We start from the raw sequence: 16,982 nt of genomic DNA on the forward strand, positions 1-16,982 counted from the left end.
TGCGGATCGGAATTCTAAATGTTGGAAAACAAAGACCCTTATGTCTTGCACCACTGTCTGAACACAACGACCCCCCCAAAAAAAAGAAGAGGAAACTCTTACAGAAAGACTATTATACAAATGTGCAGAAATGAACTCAAATAATTCTGATCCCTCGAGACGTATACACAAGCAAATTGGATTGTCTGGAGGTGACCCACTTTTGTTTCTGTATAAATTTGTTCCTATTTGAAAAGTTACCTGGAAGCGTTACCGGGCAATATTCCCATTTTGCTCTTGATCTCAATTGATATAAATAATATAATGATATTCCTATTTTTGTATGCAGTAATAGGCAAAATAATCCCTTGTTAGCTTAGCTTGTTTTTTTCCCAGTAGACGAGCTTGCTCCAAGAGAAGAAGAATTTTTATAAAAAAAAAATGGGTTTCTTTAGGCAGCATATATGCCAAGGTGGACTCAAAATTATATCTATTAATTAGGGAAAACAAGAAAATTAGATCACTGAAATGAAGAACATTGCAAATAACAGGTAGTAATATAACAAATAAACTGTGACAACAAATTATCTCACTTGGATTTAATGTAACATTTACATGACTATATTTGCAAAACCTCATTTGGAGGCCACCTGAAGTCTCCTTCCATTGAAGATCTAATGCTAATGGTAAACAAGATTACAAATGAGGATATGATATACAAAATTATATCAAATTGAAAGGGAAAAAAAGGAACAAGAAACCCAAAAAATGTGGGTCAACTGTGGTTGTATATCCAAAAACATATATAAAATCTCATGATTCTTGGGAGGCAGCTTGCAGATTATCTTGGCAGAGATCAGATTGTGACTTGCTTGGGATGATGGTTGGGGGTGACCATTGATCCGGAACCACAAGAAAATATGCGGACATTGCTTTCCTGAAGCGTTTCTTGTATTGCTTGGGCGAAATCACAGTAGGAGAAGCATTTTTTGGGCCTCCGAGAAAGCCTGAAGCTTTTACCCATGTCTCCAGGTGCTTGTCCCATGTGTACTGCCTCATAAAGTCTATTATCCCAAGAATCAATTCGTGCTTCTCCTCATCCACCCCAACCAGTAGAGAATAATCCATTACATCAACGGACTACAAAAAATAATCAGCAGTAGCAAGATATCAACATAATAATCACAACTAACAGATGAAACTATGAGTTGCACACGTTCAATAACTCGACTGCTTCAAAAGAAATATGGCTATCGAGTCTTGAAAGTGAGGACTAGCAAATGCCTAGAATGGTCTTCTAAAGCTCATTAAATCCAATGAAACACAAGTTGCATCAAATTCTCATCCAATTGTGCTTATTCGGTCCAAGGATTACTTGACTCACTAATTCAATTCAAAACAGAGCTAGGGGCAAACTAGGAGCATGAAGTTGTAGACATTATGTAAGCTTTTGTAAATTTATTGATGTCGAAGCCGAAGGCAGGATATCCTCTCCACTTATCTCTGTGACATTCTTAAAATTGCTAAAGATTAGAACATAATACTCAGAAAGTCATTGGCAACCATACAGATACAGAGGAAATTTTGTAAATATCAGTGTCAATTCCTAGAGAAAAGTTCTCTTCAATTAGCTCTTCCAGGACAGGATTCAGACTACTTCCTCCATAACAGGCCTAACACCAAAATTTTATCATGTTATTGGTTAACTTGCGCATTAAAATTGGTTACCAAGTTTTATATGACGCCAACACTAAATGCAACAACTATTTAGTTCCAAGTCTCTAAAAAAGGTCTCCATGAAGAAATTGTTCTAGGATTTTATTCAAACTATGGAGTGTGATAATTTTAAAGCAACATTTTGCCTAGGAATGATGTTCTAAATGCTAGATATAGCATACAGTTTCTTGCTGATATATAAGCCATCAAAAAGCCATATTTACACAGATAAAGAAGTTGAATTCAATATGGATTTATTTACTTACAGCTAGAAAAGAAGTATCATTCCAAACAGCTCTTTCCAGTAGCCGTTTCGCCTTGTTTCCAACGAAAATTGGAGAAGTCGGCATTGCTTCAATTAAGTTCTGATCAAGAAGTACTTTGTTATTACCACTTGAATCTGGATTATATCGAGATCTTGAGGATCCCTTGAGGTCATAAAGCCTTGTCACATTACGTCCAAACAAGAGATTTTCCATAACTAGCAAATCCATTCTTGACTCCTTTCCACCTTTAAGGTGCTTAATAGTAACCTACAGAATACCATACATAAGCAATCAAATAACCAATAAAGCAATGAGAAAATAAAATGCAAAATTACAAGTTTTGAAATTTAAAGACATCTACAGAAATAAGTTTATCAGGAATTAAAAGCATTAGGAAGTCATGTGACCAAGCTACTTACATTTGGGATATCAACAATCAGATAAGATTTGCAATCACAACAACTGGCAGATATTCTATCATATATAAAGAAGCTGACGAATTAGCAAATCCAACATCTCTACGATGTCTGTGAAGTTAATGTATTGATCTATGTACACATAAATATTGGAATTATATATAGATATCCATATATATGTGTGTAGTTTTAAAAGTAGCCGCATAGGTGAAGGTGATTGATCAACCGCCCAGCCTATGCATTTTTTGGTCCTCATATGCAGTCTAACTGCATATGGGCCGCATATGCATATGCAATCGACAACCGCATATTGATTCATAGGCGTCCTCATATTGGACTTTAAAAATTGCATATCAATTGCACATACACAGGCACTCTCGCATGCATATGAAAGTGCTATGGTGTAATATTGAGATATTTATAGTGCTTCAAAATAATACTTTATTGATTAATTTTGTTTGTGTAACTTATTATACTTGAAAAATATTTCTTGAGTAATTATATGAGATTAGAGAGTAGCATCCTTAGTGGATTAAATATTGTGAAGATGATTCTCCATATATTACTTTTCAACTTTGACCTATTTATTAGCTTATTGTGCTAAAATATACAATAACACTATACATCAGAATTCATTCTAATGGGGGTTATCCTTTAATTTTTTTAGGAAATAAATAGTAAATAGAGATATTTTCGCTGAAAAATAAAGTTTAAAACTTGAGTTCAGTGGAAAAAGCCTTTAATCGGATTTGAACCGACAGAAGAATTTTGCAATTAATTTACCTAAGAATGTATCTGCATATGCACCCAACTATGCGGTCACATGACCGCGCGTGCACGCATATGTGTGTGGTGGTGATAGGATAAACCTGGTTAAACTTCCAGCTTTTCTACTTCCTACAGTATTGTTTCAGAGTTTCATTCTCTACCACTACTCTCCCTATGTATTCTCTCCCTATGTATTTATGTAAAATGGTTATCAAACTGATTAAGTTAATCAGTTGTCCATCCTGTAGACGCATACTTACAAAATCAAAGGGAGAAAGATTGAAAGACACAACTGAGGCTGAAAATTTTCAAAACAATAAAAGAGGACAAAAGGTTAACACAACTAAGAATAACATGATTTCACTCTGCCATAGTGGCAGGCTAGCACTCTCAGTTTAAAATGCAGTTGACGTATAAAAGCAATGAACTACAACAGAGTTAAGCCTGCAATTTTAAAAAAACAAGGATATGTGCTTGTGTTCAATTGAAATTTTTGAGGGCAAGGAAGAAAATAGGATTGTAACAAAGATACATTGTGCCTGCATTAAGAATTAAAGTGTGCTGTCTACTTCCAGGAAATGTTCAGAACATATAACTTTCTAAATCATATTTGTATCTTCTAAAGCACAAGAAATTGATATTTGTTAATGAGTATCCAAGTCAAAGCAATGCAATAATATGAAAAGGGCTCAAATACCTGGTAGATCCCAAGAATCTTAGCCAAGCATGTGGGGCTTCCTGTGCTTATTGACTCTGACAGATATTTGAAGTACTCCGGCGCAAACTTGATAAATGATTCAAGCTCTGTCTTAGTGACCTGCTTAATGATAAATCTATCATCCAGTGATTTTGCAAAGAAAACATTACTCTTGCCACCTTGTGCTCCCCACTTCTTGCATCGACTGAGGGATCTTATAAAATCAAGCTCGGATGGACAACAAGTCTTTCGCAGTGCTTCGAAGCATTTGGCATAGTAACAGGTCACAGTATACTTCATCTTTCCAAGTGGTCCATCATCTGCAAACAAAACTCTAACATGCATTTCTTTTGTAGATGTAAGGGGATCCGAAACAAAGGAACTCCTGCTCCCAGACATGGACGAAACACCATCATCAGTTGACCCATAACCTCTAAAGGTTTCTGATGAAACATCATCAAATATTTGGAGAGGATGAAAGTTCCCCAATTCATAGACTGGCAATGGAAGTGAAAAATCTGCACTAGATTTTGGCCTTTCCCCATCATCTGACGTCTTAAAATGATAATAGGGAGAAACAAGCGCATAAGAAATGATACTCGTCGGTTCATCATCAAATACCGGAATGATAGTACCATTAACTCCAACGGGAAGAAACAGTCTTGCTCCACCTTGTCGCGCTAACTCCCGAAACACAGACACATAGACAGGATTGTAGTCACCTTGAATATCAAATCTTAGAGCACTGCCAGAATTTTTATTGAAAGAATGATAAAAAATTAAAAATGGCATTTTAATCCAGCTTGATAATTCCTCTACTGTGTCTCCCCACCTGGCAGGCAATGCAGAGGCAAAAAATGGAATCAGGTCAACTTGACTTCGATCTTCTGAATCCCCTGAAAGTGACACAGCAGATGCAGCTTCTACTGAAGCTAGTGGCTTTGGCATGCTTATATCAACAAGAGAGTTGCTATTTTCACCTCTCCATTTGGCATCCAATGTGTCTGAAATATCTGCCACACTTGGGAACTGCCCTTCAGAAAGGACTCTGCGAACACCAAGACTGGATTCCAGAAGATTAAGCTGATCATTTACATTTGCATTGGTAGCATGGTAGATCTTGTATGTCACTTCATCACTGCCATCCTTCCCTGAATTGTTACTCGAGTGAATTACATTAGACTGGTTGGGATGGTCATACACTTCACCTCCAGGTGAGATTAGGCTTGGATTTGGTAATTCATCAACCATAGACTTCGAAAGCATTTCAGAATTTGTAGAGCTTTTCTCTGACTTGATGGACAAATTCAAATTGCCAGTAGATTCAAGCTTTTCCTTATTCCTGGCAGGGAAACTACCAAGTACTTCCAGAGAGCTGTTATGTGAACCAGCAGCAAAAACTAACCGCTGATCCCATAAGTATGACAGGAAGAGTAACTGCCTCCTTAGTTTATTAACCTCAAGAATATCAATAGGAGGCTGCCCCTTCTTTGTCTCCCTTCTCATAATCTTCTGTAATGACTCCTGAAAATAATCATTCATCAATTAGAAAATTAATGCTGAAAGTGTCATACTAAAATTAGAAAAAGAATCGCACTCCACCATGAATTCTGCTTTCTCCACTTGCAGCATTCCTTCAAGTTCCACAATGTTTCTTCTTATGTCCAGGATTTTCACATTGCCAACAACAGATCCTGTATTCAGCCTTCTCTCAGAAATTTGCTGTAGTGCATTTTTTACTTCAGTGAAGAGAAGTCTTGCAGTGTCAGCCACCTGTTTTATTGGATCTAAATTCAGCACTAACTATAACTTGAATCTATTAAAGAAAAATGTGCGGAAAAAGCAACATGCCTCTTTTGCTTCTTTTTCTACCCACTCTTGATGCTGGTGACTAAAATCAAGTTTTGCAGGTGGCAAGTAGACGGAGTGAACATTGATCGCTGCATAACGGAAACAAGCGACCATTCTGCCAAAACTGTTACATGAAAAATAAGACTCCGCGAATAAAACAAAGTGACCTAATGCTGATTGGAAAAAAAAAAATTACAAAGAAGTAATGAATACCCATAAAATCGGAGGCAATCTCTGTGAAGTGAATGACCACAGCTCGCTACTCTACTTGCAGCGGCATGATTTGAAAAGCTAAGCTCTAAAAATTTGCCAAACGACAAACCCCAGGCAGCATCAGACATCACAACCCTTCTAGTTGCAGGTGGAAACCCATTAATCCGAGGACAACGTAGGCACCTATGCCACATCCATATTTTTCCATCCCGCTCTCCAGGCAAAATGAGCTCTGGCAGCTTCCTGACTGATATTGTTAGACTGCCTTGATGATGAGTGTAACAGTGAATATGAGCTTCTGATGGCATCTCGCAGGAGCGACATCGATAACTCTGAAATGTAGAGTGATAATTACCATCAGTTTGCAAACGGCAATTTAAAAGAATATACTAACTTAAACATTGAAGAAGTCTAACCTGGTCAAATAAATGGTCGCGTAAAAATCTTCCCAAAGGCTTATCGAAACTGCCATAATATTTGATTCGAAATAAATGTGCCCGCTCACAAACAGTCCCTTTCCACACACAGCGGGAGGACAGGGACACCAAAATGCTTTGATGATCAGATGGAGATTGGAGAAAATCTTCCTTTAGAAAGGCAAACTCATCCCTTACGTTATTACCATGATGTAGAGTCTCTAAATTGAATGAACCAGGTCGCTTTTCCATTACCTTATTGTCATCCATTTCAGAATTATGGTCTAATAAGCAGCCTCTCTCTAAGGACACCAAGCTCTCAGCGTAGTTAGATGTTATTTCACAATCTTTTCCCACTGCTCGATCATCTTTTGCAACACTCACTCCACTTTTACCTGGGTGCACATCTGAGGAAGATATAGAAGGAAAAGGAATCTTACTATGTGCACAAAACTCATTCTCGTTATTTCTATTGGGAGGACAACTTTCCAATGGAGCAACAAAAGTAGAGTCAACATTCAAAATCTGGCTGTTGCTATTTTGAGCTGAACATGGTGAGACCATCGGTTCAATCTTTCTAAGCTCATTGGATACTTTATTGGTATCTGGCATGTTTGGGTCTTGCACACTATTAGATGGTGGTACTCTACCAGAAGGGACTATGAAACCAGGAATTAAAGATATGGATCTGTCAAAATTAGATGGTTTATTTGGTAAAGCAACAGTAAGTGGTGTCTTCAAAGGAAGTTCTGGAAGAGTTGCGCCTTCATCTGCGAGAAAAGACGTCTCCAGAGCCAAGTGATAAGCTGCAAATACTCCATAGTGCATAACATGTTTAACTTTTTTCAGCTCATCACCATTTGCTCCTTTAAGTAAAATCTGCACAAAAAAAAAAATTGTGGAAGAACATTTGTTGGTACACTAAAACATTTCTGCCAGACTTTATGTATTTTGCCTTTTCTTATTGTTATTATTTACTTAGACGACAGGTTATTCCCTTAATGCTTCACAACCATCTGAGATACTGTGGAGCAAGTAATAAAATCTATCAGGATTTGCAATCATCATTTGACAAAAGCATAACATATTCCACAGTCACTTTTATGAACAAACAGGTTATTGATATTCTATAAATATAAAGAATTGAGGACTCAGAAACTTACCGTACAACCAAAGGGCTTTGGACACCCTTCAAAAAACATGAGTGTCTTCAGCATCTTCTTCCCATCCTGTCCAGCACTCCCATGATCTTCAAGGAATTTCTCCACATGAAAAAAATCACAGCAGCCCAGCTTTTGAGATGATAGATGATCAATTGATGGGACTATCTGTGCACCAGTACATCGGGCTATACGCTCTAAAAGTGGCCTTTTAATATTCAAAACAAGTGAAATGTTCTTGTCAAGAAAAAGTTCTTGTGCATGACGAGATACAGTTTTCTCCACCAAAAGGACAGTTGGTTGGTGAGCTTGTATCTTTGCAACGGCCATCTTTAAGTAATCCATCTCCTGGAGATGGCAAGAAAGGAAAAAAGGAAAAGAACAAAGATAATTAAATGCATGCCTAAATGCCAAGACATGTTCTACAAAGTACACAAAAAAAGAGAGGTCAAGGGGCCAATGCACCTGCTGCAACAGAGTATCAAAACTTGAAAGCAAGTTTGATACACGCTGGTATTCAAGGGCTCCTTCAAGAATTAGGAAACGTGGTTTCTCAATCTTTGCTGACATACGACGGTGAGCAACGTTCTTCTTGCAGACAACTCCTTTCACCACCATGCTAAAAAGCAATGCAAAGAAGCTCCATGAGATATTGCTATCAGATTTCGCTCAAATCAACAAAAATAAACATACACATGAATATGAAAGCAGAAACATTACAAATTGAGCCATATCAGAAGTTCACAACAACAATGTATTGGCAAAACTAGGTACTTACATAGTAAAAGTCTTGAATGTTTAAATAGCATAGAAATAATATATTACCAGCTTACCGCTCAACAGATGTGTCACTAAAAGAAAATTGATCATTATAATGTCTTTAACTAAGCTACCTGTCATTAGGGCGCCCACAAGCTAGGCATTTCACCTTCACGTAACCACCAGGATCCATACCTCCTCCCTTGCTAGTGTCAGGCTTAAGAAGAGATGCTGCTTCCCATGACAAAGAAGTAATTATGTCTAACCAACTCTCCTTCCCATTTTCTTCACCGATGGATAGATTTTCAGCTTGAAGAAGTTGAGATACCAAAGCCCTAAAATGTCCATCTACAATATTTTTCATGGCTTTCTTATGTTCCTCAGCTGATCGATCTCTATTTCGATACTCACCCCTCCCAAAGCTATTTGATGAGCGTAAATAACCCCACTCTCCTGTGGCATCATCATCATCATCATCAAATAGAACAAGTTCCCTATCATCCTCTTCATCTTCAGGCTCAGGAGGGAGCCAAAGTACTCCATTATTCTCAAAGTCCACAGGCTCAGCATCCGCACCTTCCATGCCATATATGGAGGACGAAGTATCACATTCATCACCATTGTCAAAATTGTGTTCTTCCATCTTATCTGCACTTAAAGAACTCAAGTTTGTCTTATCATGGACAAAAGAGCAAGTATCTTTGTCATCGTTACTTCCCTCAACAGCATGCAATTTGTCTGATTGATATACCACCTCATTATCAAATTCAACTGACCTATAGTAGTCATCAGAGTTCTGGCAATGCTGTGCTTGTGAGTAAGAGTGACAACCACCATAATCGTCGTCATCATCATCACTACTCCTGTTACATAAGATAAGATTATGCATAAGTGATTTAATTAATAGTACACAAAAATTTTACAATTAAAGGAAAAATGACCTCATTTGAAAGAGAGGATAAACTTAGAAAATTTGATTAGCTACTAAAAAAACAAGTTAGATTTCACAGTAAAACCATGAAGAAATCAATAGTGTTTATAAAGATAGCCTTGTAAAAGCAGTGATTCTGCAAGAGATGGAATGGATCTAATTGCATAAAATTAACACTAGCTAATAATAAACTAGCTTGCTCTTCCATCACCTGAAAGTTCTATAGTGATCATCCATAATGGAACCTGATGCCCTATACACAACTGTGCTTCTATAGTGCTCATCCAAAGTGAACAAGTCTGTGTGTACGGGTGATTTCTAATTATCTATAACGGATAATAAAAGTACAAGGAAAATAAATACCTCTAATTGCAAGAACAAATGATTTCTTGAAAAGCAGTAAAAACTATTGAGTACATTTGCCATGAATGCAGATGAATACCTTGAAATAAGATTCTTAACTAATTTCATTGAAGAGGATAGACCTAAAGAGCATTCATGAAGCATAAAACTAGGAGGAGTTAATCATACCTGTTTGAGCAAAACCCAAAATGATTAGAAGGTTCTCCTCCATCAACAATTGATTCCATGGTTTTATCCATTATAGGAATATCTTGCTTATCAGGACAAGACTCTGGAGACGCGCTTGGACTAGGAATGGAACCATATTGCACATGCTGACAAGTTCCAGTAGAGTACGACACAGAACCAGCAGTTGTTGTAGTGCTGTTACCAGTGCAACTAGACTTTGTACTAGCCAGACTTGCAGTTGAAAGGGAAGGACTCAGGACTACAGTAGAAGACCGAGCTCCATTCCGGGCTACCACTGCATCTTCCTCCAATTGCTTGAAGCAATAGTTGCATACTCGAACTCGTTCCCCTTCCTCTCGTGAAGTCTTTGGGTCAACAGATGAACGAGGGACAAAATTTGAAGTGCACTTTGCACAGAATACCCTTCCACAGTGACGACAATGGTGTCTGCGGTTGAAGATTGTGAATTGTGAATCACAATCATAACAAACCCTACAGCTATCATCGGGCATCCAAAAATCCCTCGACACATTAGCTGGCTCACTCCTTTGGGGCATCCATGATCTCACAACATCGATAAAGTCAGAGAAACTCCTCTCGGAAGTTTCCATTGACAACGGATCCTCCAAAAACCACTCATTCTGATTCATTCATCTACAGATTCAGAAGTTCATGAAATTGTCGTAGCAGATAAGAACAATCTATTACACCTGATTAATCCTCTGTGCCCACTATCAACTGAACAACTGTAATTCGTTATAGCTCTAAATTAAAGCTATTTCAGTTCAGTAGACAAAGCGAATCCAGGAAGCACTCAATATACTGAAAAATAATTTTTTGGTATCCGTTTGAAATCACTATCCCAACTCAAGCTTGAATTGCAGAATAACACCTATATCACACAAATTGCATTCAACCACCTAAACCACTCCAAGATGATGTAGATGACTCTTCTTGATCTCCAGATCCATATTTTACCAAATTAATCACCACAGAACAAAGAAAAACAAGTGAAATTTGCGTCTATGTCAGAACAATGCTTCCATAAAGTGCCTATCCAAACCCAGTCACATAAGCATCCAACCAACAGCATCTCATACAGTAATTCATCGAAACTCCGCCCTGGCGAAGAAATGAACCCCAATCCAGAAATTAGGGCGAATCCGGTCACTACAAGCGAAAAAGCGACATACCCTAAATCTCGGAAGAGAAACTCATCAAGTGGGGGATTCGGTTCTATCTCTTCGAAGTTGATCGCCGAGAAAAGATTTTAATGGACGCGAAGAGATGAGATCAACCTGCACCCGCAAACCTCGTCAATTTCCAGAAGTATGACAGCGGAACGCAACGTATCCCCGACAGGAATCACGGAAATTCGAACAATTCCTCATAAAAGATTTCGACAAAAGAGAAGAAAAAATAAAAATAAAAAATCTCACCTTCGCTTCTTTCCTCTTTCCATCTCGATTGCTTCCTCCCTCTCTCTCTCTCTCTCTCTCTCTTTCTACCTCTACTCTATAGTCCGGTTTCCTGTGGAGGAGAACAGACGCCGCTCCTCGTGTCGGAAGGCAAAACCTGCGTCTCAAGTTACGGTACCCAATCAGCACCCATTTCTAATCTCTGAATCACTACTTTAATTGATTTGAGCATATCTTGAAAAAGAAAAGAAAAGAAAAAATCGAGCATATCAACATAGTTGTGTTCTAAGGTCTATTCTCAAAATTATTTCTTATTTTTGTATTCTTAATAATAAATCAGATTTGAGCATATCTTCAAAAAGAGGGAAAATAATATTTGAGCATATCATCAACATAGTCATGTTCTAGGGTGTATTCTGAAAATTAGTTCTTATTTTTGTATTCTTTTATGCTGTTTTAAGATTGAGGTTTACATATGTGTATTATTAAAGCCGGGACCCATGCCAGCCTCTTCGTTTGGACCGACTCTGAAACTCGAAAGCACCGTGTGCTCCAGTAGGCCGTCCAACTTATCGAGCCAGCTAGAGCTCCCCTTTCGATTAAGCTCGGGTCAAAAAGCCGATTCAAGCTTCATCTATGTAGTAGGCCCGAAATTAATTTTGGGCCGAGTTTGATTGAGAGGAGATCGGTCCAAAAGTGAGTCAATTCAATCTTAATTTATAGGATAGATTTAAAATTAATTTAGAACTAAACTTATGAGGCCACTAATTTTATAATAAGATAAACGATTAATTTTATATCATCTAAATATTTTTAGATCTCGGAATTTTTATTTGAAATCCCATAAATTTTGCTTCACACTTAATTTTATTTTGTAAGTAAACGGAGCTTTAATTTTTGCCACCACCCAATATATTGGATTCTATTGTTAATAAATATACACCGTAATACTTGCAAGCTACCAAATCCTAGCTAGTTAATTTCTTTTTCCTTATTGAATAATAAAAATCACTGTCTTAGCGTGATTAAAATTTACAGCTATCAGTCCGACTCATTATAATTACCTTTTCTTTAATGAGAAGCTTCTTTGTATGTAATGCTTTTAGATATGAATTGAGGAATATATTATCGACTTCTTCACGAAGTCACTTTCTTTTCCATATTTTAAGCATTTAGTCAGTAAATTCTCGGCTTATGATCCACCTTAAATTTAAAAAGAATTAAAATTATTAAATATATATATTACTTCATTTATCTAAACTCATAATGACTTTGTATAAATATAGCTAAGCCCCATTTTCATAATCAAGCAATTCATTCACTAAAATCCAAATCTTGTATTGTTTCAAAATTAATTGTGCCAAATATTTGTACCTATCTGACCACATTATTGCAGACAACTACCTTGTAAATTTAAATCCAGAGATAAATTGGGCAGCTCCATGGCCAGATGATAGAAAGATGCACAGGTGCCCCCCGAGTAAATATTAATAATCTTTGTATGAATTATGTGCGTTCACATTCAGCTGTTTGGTGCATCAGAATTACAACCAGCCTCAAATGCGATTCTTCACCCATTCCATAACAGCAAAAATGCCTCTATCGTATAATTGTATACATGACATATTCACATCAGTCTTCCTTCTGAGAAAAAGAAGAAGAAAAAAGGATCAACCAATTTTATCAATAAGAAAGCATGACACTGTGCAGGGACCACTTCATTAAACTCTACCGTCAATTGGAAGGAAGCACATAGTAACCAATTTTATCAAACGAATCCCAGTGATTGAGACAATGTTTAGCTTAATATAAATTGGCCGGTGGCAGGAATCAAATGCATAGGAGTTCCTCGTTGCAGTGCTACTACCAACTTCACATGTATTGTTTCTATTCCCTTCCACTCCTGGTTGAAATAAATGTTGTTTATATCCTACAATAGAAAAGCAATAGGAAAAGAAACTACATATAACTCTAATTGGAACAGACTAGCCTATATGGTGCTATTCGACATTAGCCATAATTAACGCAGATTGAGTCCTTACCTGATAAGGCGATTGCTTATAATAAATTGGCTTTTCCTCACTCATCTCTCACTGCACCAAAGCACTGCGCTGAGTCCATCTTCTCATAGACTACTCGAGTAGGATGAGGCCATAAAAAAAGACGGGAAGACAAGGAAGAGGATGTCAGACATACTAAATGCAGTGAAATGCAGAGCAGTAACGCGAGCAAGAGTGTAAGCCTGCTCTAAGACAAGAATTGGTGTGTGTGTGTGTGTGTGTGTGTGTGAAGATATGAGCAGCGTGACGTCCAATTTAACCCAAAAAAAACACCTGGCCAAATTTGGAAATGTGCAATTTCGGCATGAGAGTCAACCGCAAGCACAGATTACTCTTTTCCCAAAGTCCAATAGACTAAGACTCTGAAGTAGGCTTCATTTGTGTGCCTGAGGATTAATATCTCTTCTTAGCATCACATGCAGTTCCTTTTTTTGTGCTTATTCTTTTGTTTTGGTTTTATTTGTGGTAGGAAAAGCTAGTTAGCTACAAGCAAAAGTAATGGCTATTCTGGTATTGCCGCCGTGATTTGAACAGAATGAACACAGAGAATGTGATTTTAGACATAATTAGACAAGGGGTAGGGAGCTGAATGTGAACCAGTACGAGTTCTCACTGATATCTGAAAGGTTTGCTATGGTAAATAATATACATATTTAACAATTAGTGATTCTTGTCGATGTCCAATTCACATATGGTTTTATATGGTCTTGATCATAGTTTAAAATTGGCAAAGCGATCTGTTTCACGTAGTTAATAGAGTTCCCAGGAATGGTCATATAGGATGACACTACATTGCCCGGCCAACATCATTTCTCTAGTTTTTCAGTCTCCGGAAGAAGAATTCAGATTGCCATTCTTTAAGCGGATACTTTAAATGCCTCAATCATCTGTCATAGAGGTTGAGTCATCCCAAATTAACCGTGTTGAATCATTTTGTGAACTTATCTAGAATTAAGGCTGTGCTCGAATTCAGATCTATGACTATAGGAATTCTATCCTGTGAGAAAAAAGAAGTGGCCTCAGTAACTAGTCTAATAAATTAATAAAAATAGTGATAACTGATCAGAAAATGTGAGAAATAAATAAGATGAATGATTTGAATGAGCATTAAGATATTATTTTTACAAGAACTGCAAGGTAATTATGAGTATTCCAAGCTTCACATTTTCTCAAAAAAGGAAAAAAGTAGAGCATGATTGGCAGAGGAACAATGTAATTGACAGTCATTTGATTTCTTGTAGTTTCTTTTGGCGCTCTGATAATAATACTATCACAAAGGATGCATGTGAGCCTTAAAGATTTTTCTAAAAATAAAAGATCTCCCAAGAATCATATCTGTTCACATTGAGCTCCTCTAGTCCTCTGATTATTTCCATTAGCCAAATATCTATGTTTGCATAAATAACCTCCAGCCCTATACATAAATTCTTTTAGAGATGGTGCCAATCGAATGACAAAAAAAAAAGGAAACTCTGACACCATTGATGGTGAAGCTTCTAAATTAAACAAGGCTATTCACGATAAATAGTTGCCATTGGTGTTCCTCAGTCCATACACATCAGTCTATCATTCTGCAACTCGCACTATTCCATAACTCAGATGTCTTCAATCCTCATTCTCCTTTTCCTGTCTACAGTGATAATCTCGTCGACCTCATTGAGTCCCAATGAAGATGGAGTCAACTCAGTTGATTGGATCCTTAGCATCACATGCAGTTCCTTTTTTTTGTGCTTATTCTTTTGTTTTGGTTTTATTTGTGGTAGGAAAAGCTAGTTAGCTATCTCTTCTTAGCGTCACTACTTTTGCAGCCTCTACTTTTGCGTGCCTAAGGATCCAATCAACTGAGCTGACTCCATCTTCATTGGGACTCAATTAGGTCGACGAGATTATCACTGTAGACAAGAAAAGGAGAATGAGGATTGAAGACATCTGAGTTATGGAATAGTGTGAGTTGCAGAATGATAGACTGATGTGTACACGCAAAAATAGAGGCTGCAAACGTAGTGCACGCCAAGCCGTATCCCGGGTCAGTCGGTAAGATAATGAAATAATGCCTAGTTTATATAGAATTTGTTGATTTGTTTACTATCATCAGTCTTCTTTCTCTTCTCTGACAGATTCGTACTCCTTATTGGATACCTATGGAGACGCACTCAATGATTTGACTCGAAGCCATAAGCACTGCAATAAATTAATGACCATAGTGCATGCAAACTTGTCCTCTGGTGATCAAGGTTCCATGGCCATTTGCCAAGAGCTCCTTCAACGGAGCTCCATGCTCATGGAGTCTTTACACACAGAGATGGCAAGAGGCGAGCTAGCACTGACCATGGAAGCGGCACTTCGAGGTCAAGAAATGGTGGCTGAGGCCTTCGATTACCAGAGGACTTGCCTTGAGGTTCTTGAAGAGGATTCTGCTAGTAAAACAACAAACAAGCAGCTTCTTCAGTTGCTACTTTCGGCGAGCAGCACGGAATGCTCGACGAAGCTCTCGGTAGCTCGCATGCTCAAGCGGCTTGTCAATAAAACACCAACCAAAGGTTCCAACGTTTTACTGTTTTAATATTTTTTACGATGCAGGAATGACTAAAGGGTTTACATCAGAAAGCGTTCTTTAAAATTTGAATACTTCCACTTCAATGTACCAATATCTTAACAAACACTTATCCATCCTTAGCTGAGTACAACTATGTATAATGAAACTTTACGAAAGTTGACTTGACCCATTGCATACGGACGCAGATATACGGATCCACGCCTTCTTGGCGCTTATCCGCATCCGCCTGCTTAGTTCTTATCAAAGGGAGAAAGGGGAGAGTGGCATAAGAATTAAAAATAAGTTTCTGTTAGGGAATAGTTTGTTACCTATGTTCAATTTTGATAAACAATCAAATGACATACTAGCTAGCTATACCATTTGATCCATCGAACCATCTTAGCTAATTCACAAAACACGATGCATGTATATGAATTAATTCTGTAAGCATAGTGGATGCAGTACGGGTCCAGCAAGCCAAAATTGTTCTATTCGCGGATCTGCCACTGCGACGCACCATTACTGTGGCTCTTGATGATTCAGGTGACTATAAGTCAATAACTGACGCAATCGGATCAGTTTCTACTGGGACCGGTGCTCAAGATGATGATGATGGTTACATTAAGATCATCATTGCAGAAGGAAACTACTCAGAGAACATTGTAATTGACCATAACAAACCCAGGATCATGTTAGTCGGTGCAGGTATCAACCGCACAATACTATCGAGCAACCGTAGCAACGAGGGCGGCTGGAGTATATATCAATCAGCAACGCTAAGTAGGAATACTTAACTGGTTCGTTATATTTCTTGTATATAATTAGAACTCTTAGCTATTTTCTGTTTAATGCAGTAAATGAAGCCGATGATTGATAGCTCTCGACTTCGCTGTCGAGAATACGGCTGGTCCCGAGAACGGCCAAGCAGTTGCCGTGAAAAATTCCGGCAACCATACTATTTTCTTACGTTGTTGTTTCCTCGGTTTTCAAGATACACTTTATGTCCATACAGGTTACCAATTCTATAGAGACTGCGAAATCTATGGCACAGTAGACTTTATCTTTGGAAATGCCATTGCAGTTTTCCATTACACAATCACTGCACAAGGACGTAGTTGTCTAACTGATCCGACCGACATTATAATACACAACTAAAGTGTTAAGGCATCGATTGAGCTCCAACTCGTGTCGAAGTCGACCAAGACATATCTTAGGCGTTTCTAGATGATTTTATGTCTTCAGAAAATTGGTTGCCCTGGAATGTG

At 37.8% G+C, this 16,982-nt stretch overlaps 2 protein-coding genes across 2 annotated transcripts; one reads left to right on the forward strand and one right to left on the reverse strand.

Moving 5' to 3' along the window:
* Window positions 1–551: 551 nt before the first annotated feature.
* LOC140778897 (1-phosphatidylinositol-3-phosphate 5-kinase FAB1B-like) lies at window positions 552–11,392 on the reverse strand. Its single transcript, XM_073123793.1, has 12 exons — window positions 11,143–11,392; window positions 9,704–11,001; window positions 8,376–9,104; window positions 7,948–8,101; window positions 7,486–7,830; window positions 6,323–7,201; window positions 5,907–6,238; window positions 5,694–5,817; window positions 5,445–5,615; window positions 3,843–5,366; window positions 1,962–2,228; window positions 552–1,119 (listed from the first exon to the last, which is right to left on the reverse strand). The coding sequence occupies exons 2-12, from the start codon at window positions 10,351–10,353 to the stop codon at window positions 793–795; spliced, it is 5,502 nt and encodes a 1,833-aa protein (XP_072979894.1). The 5' UTR covers window positions 10,354–11,001; window positions 11,143–11,392; the 3' UTR covers window positions 552–792.
* A 3,419-nt stretch (window positions 11,393–14,811) lies between these two features.
* Window positions 14,812–16,691, forward strand: LOC140779405 (probable pectinesterase/pectinesterase inhibitor 16). The gene is made up of 4 exons (XM_073124445.1): window positions 14,812–15,215; window positions 15,299–15,721; window positions 16,180–16,497; window positions 16,572–16,691. Exons 2-4 carry the CDS (start codon window positions 15,376–15,378, stop codon window positions 16,589–16,591), a joined length of 684 nt encoding a protein of 227 aa, XP_072980546.1. The 5' UTR covers window positions 14,812–15,215; window positions 15,299–15,375; the 3' UTR covers window positions 16,592–16,691.
* Window positions 16,692–16,982: the final 291 nt, after the last annotated feature.

Source organism: Typha angustifolia, chromosome 15 (genome assembly GCF_048772165.1).
Source record: "Typha angustifolia cultivar Huaian chromosome 15, ASM4877216v1, whole genome shotgun sequence".
NCBI lineage: Eukaryota > Viridiplantae > Streptophyta > Magnoliopsida > Poales > Typhaceae > Typha > Typha angustifolia.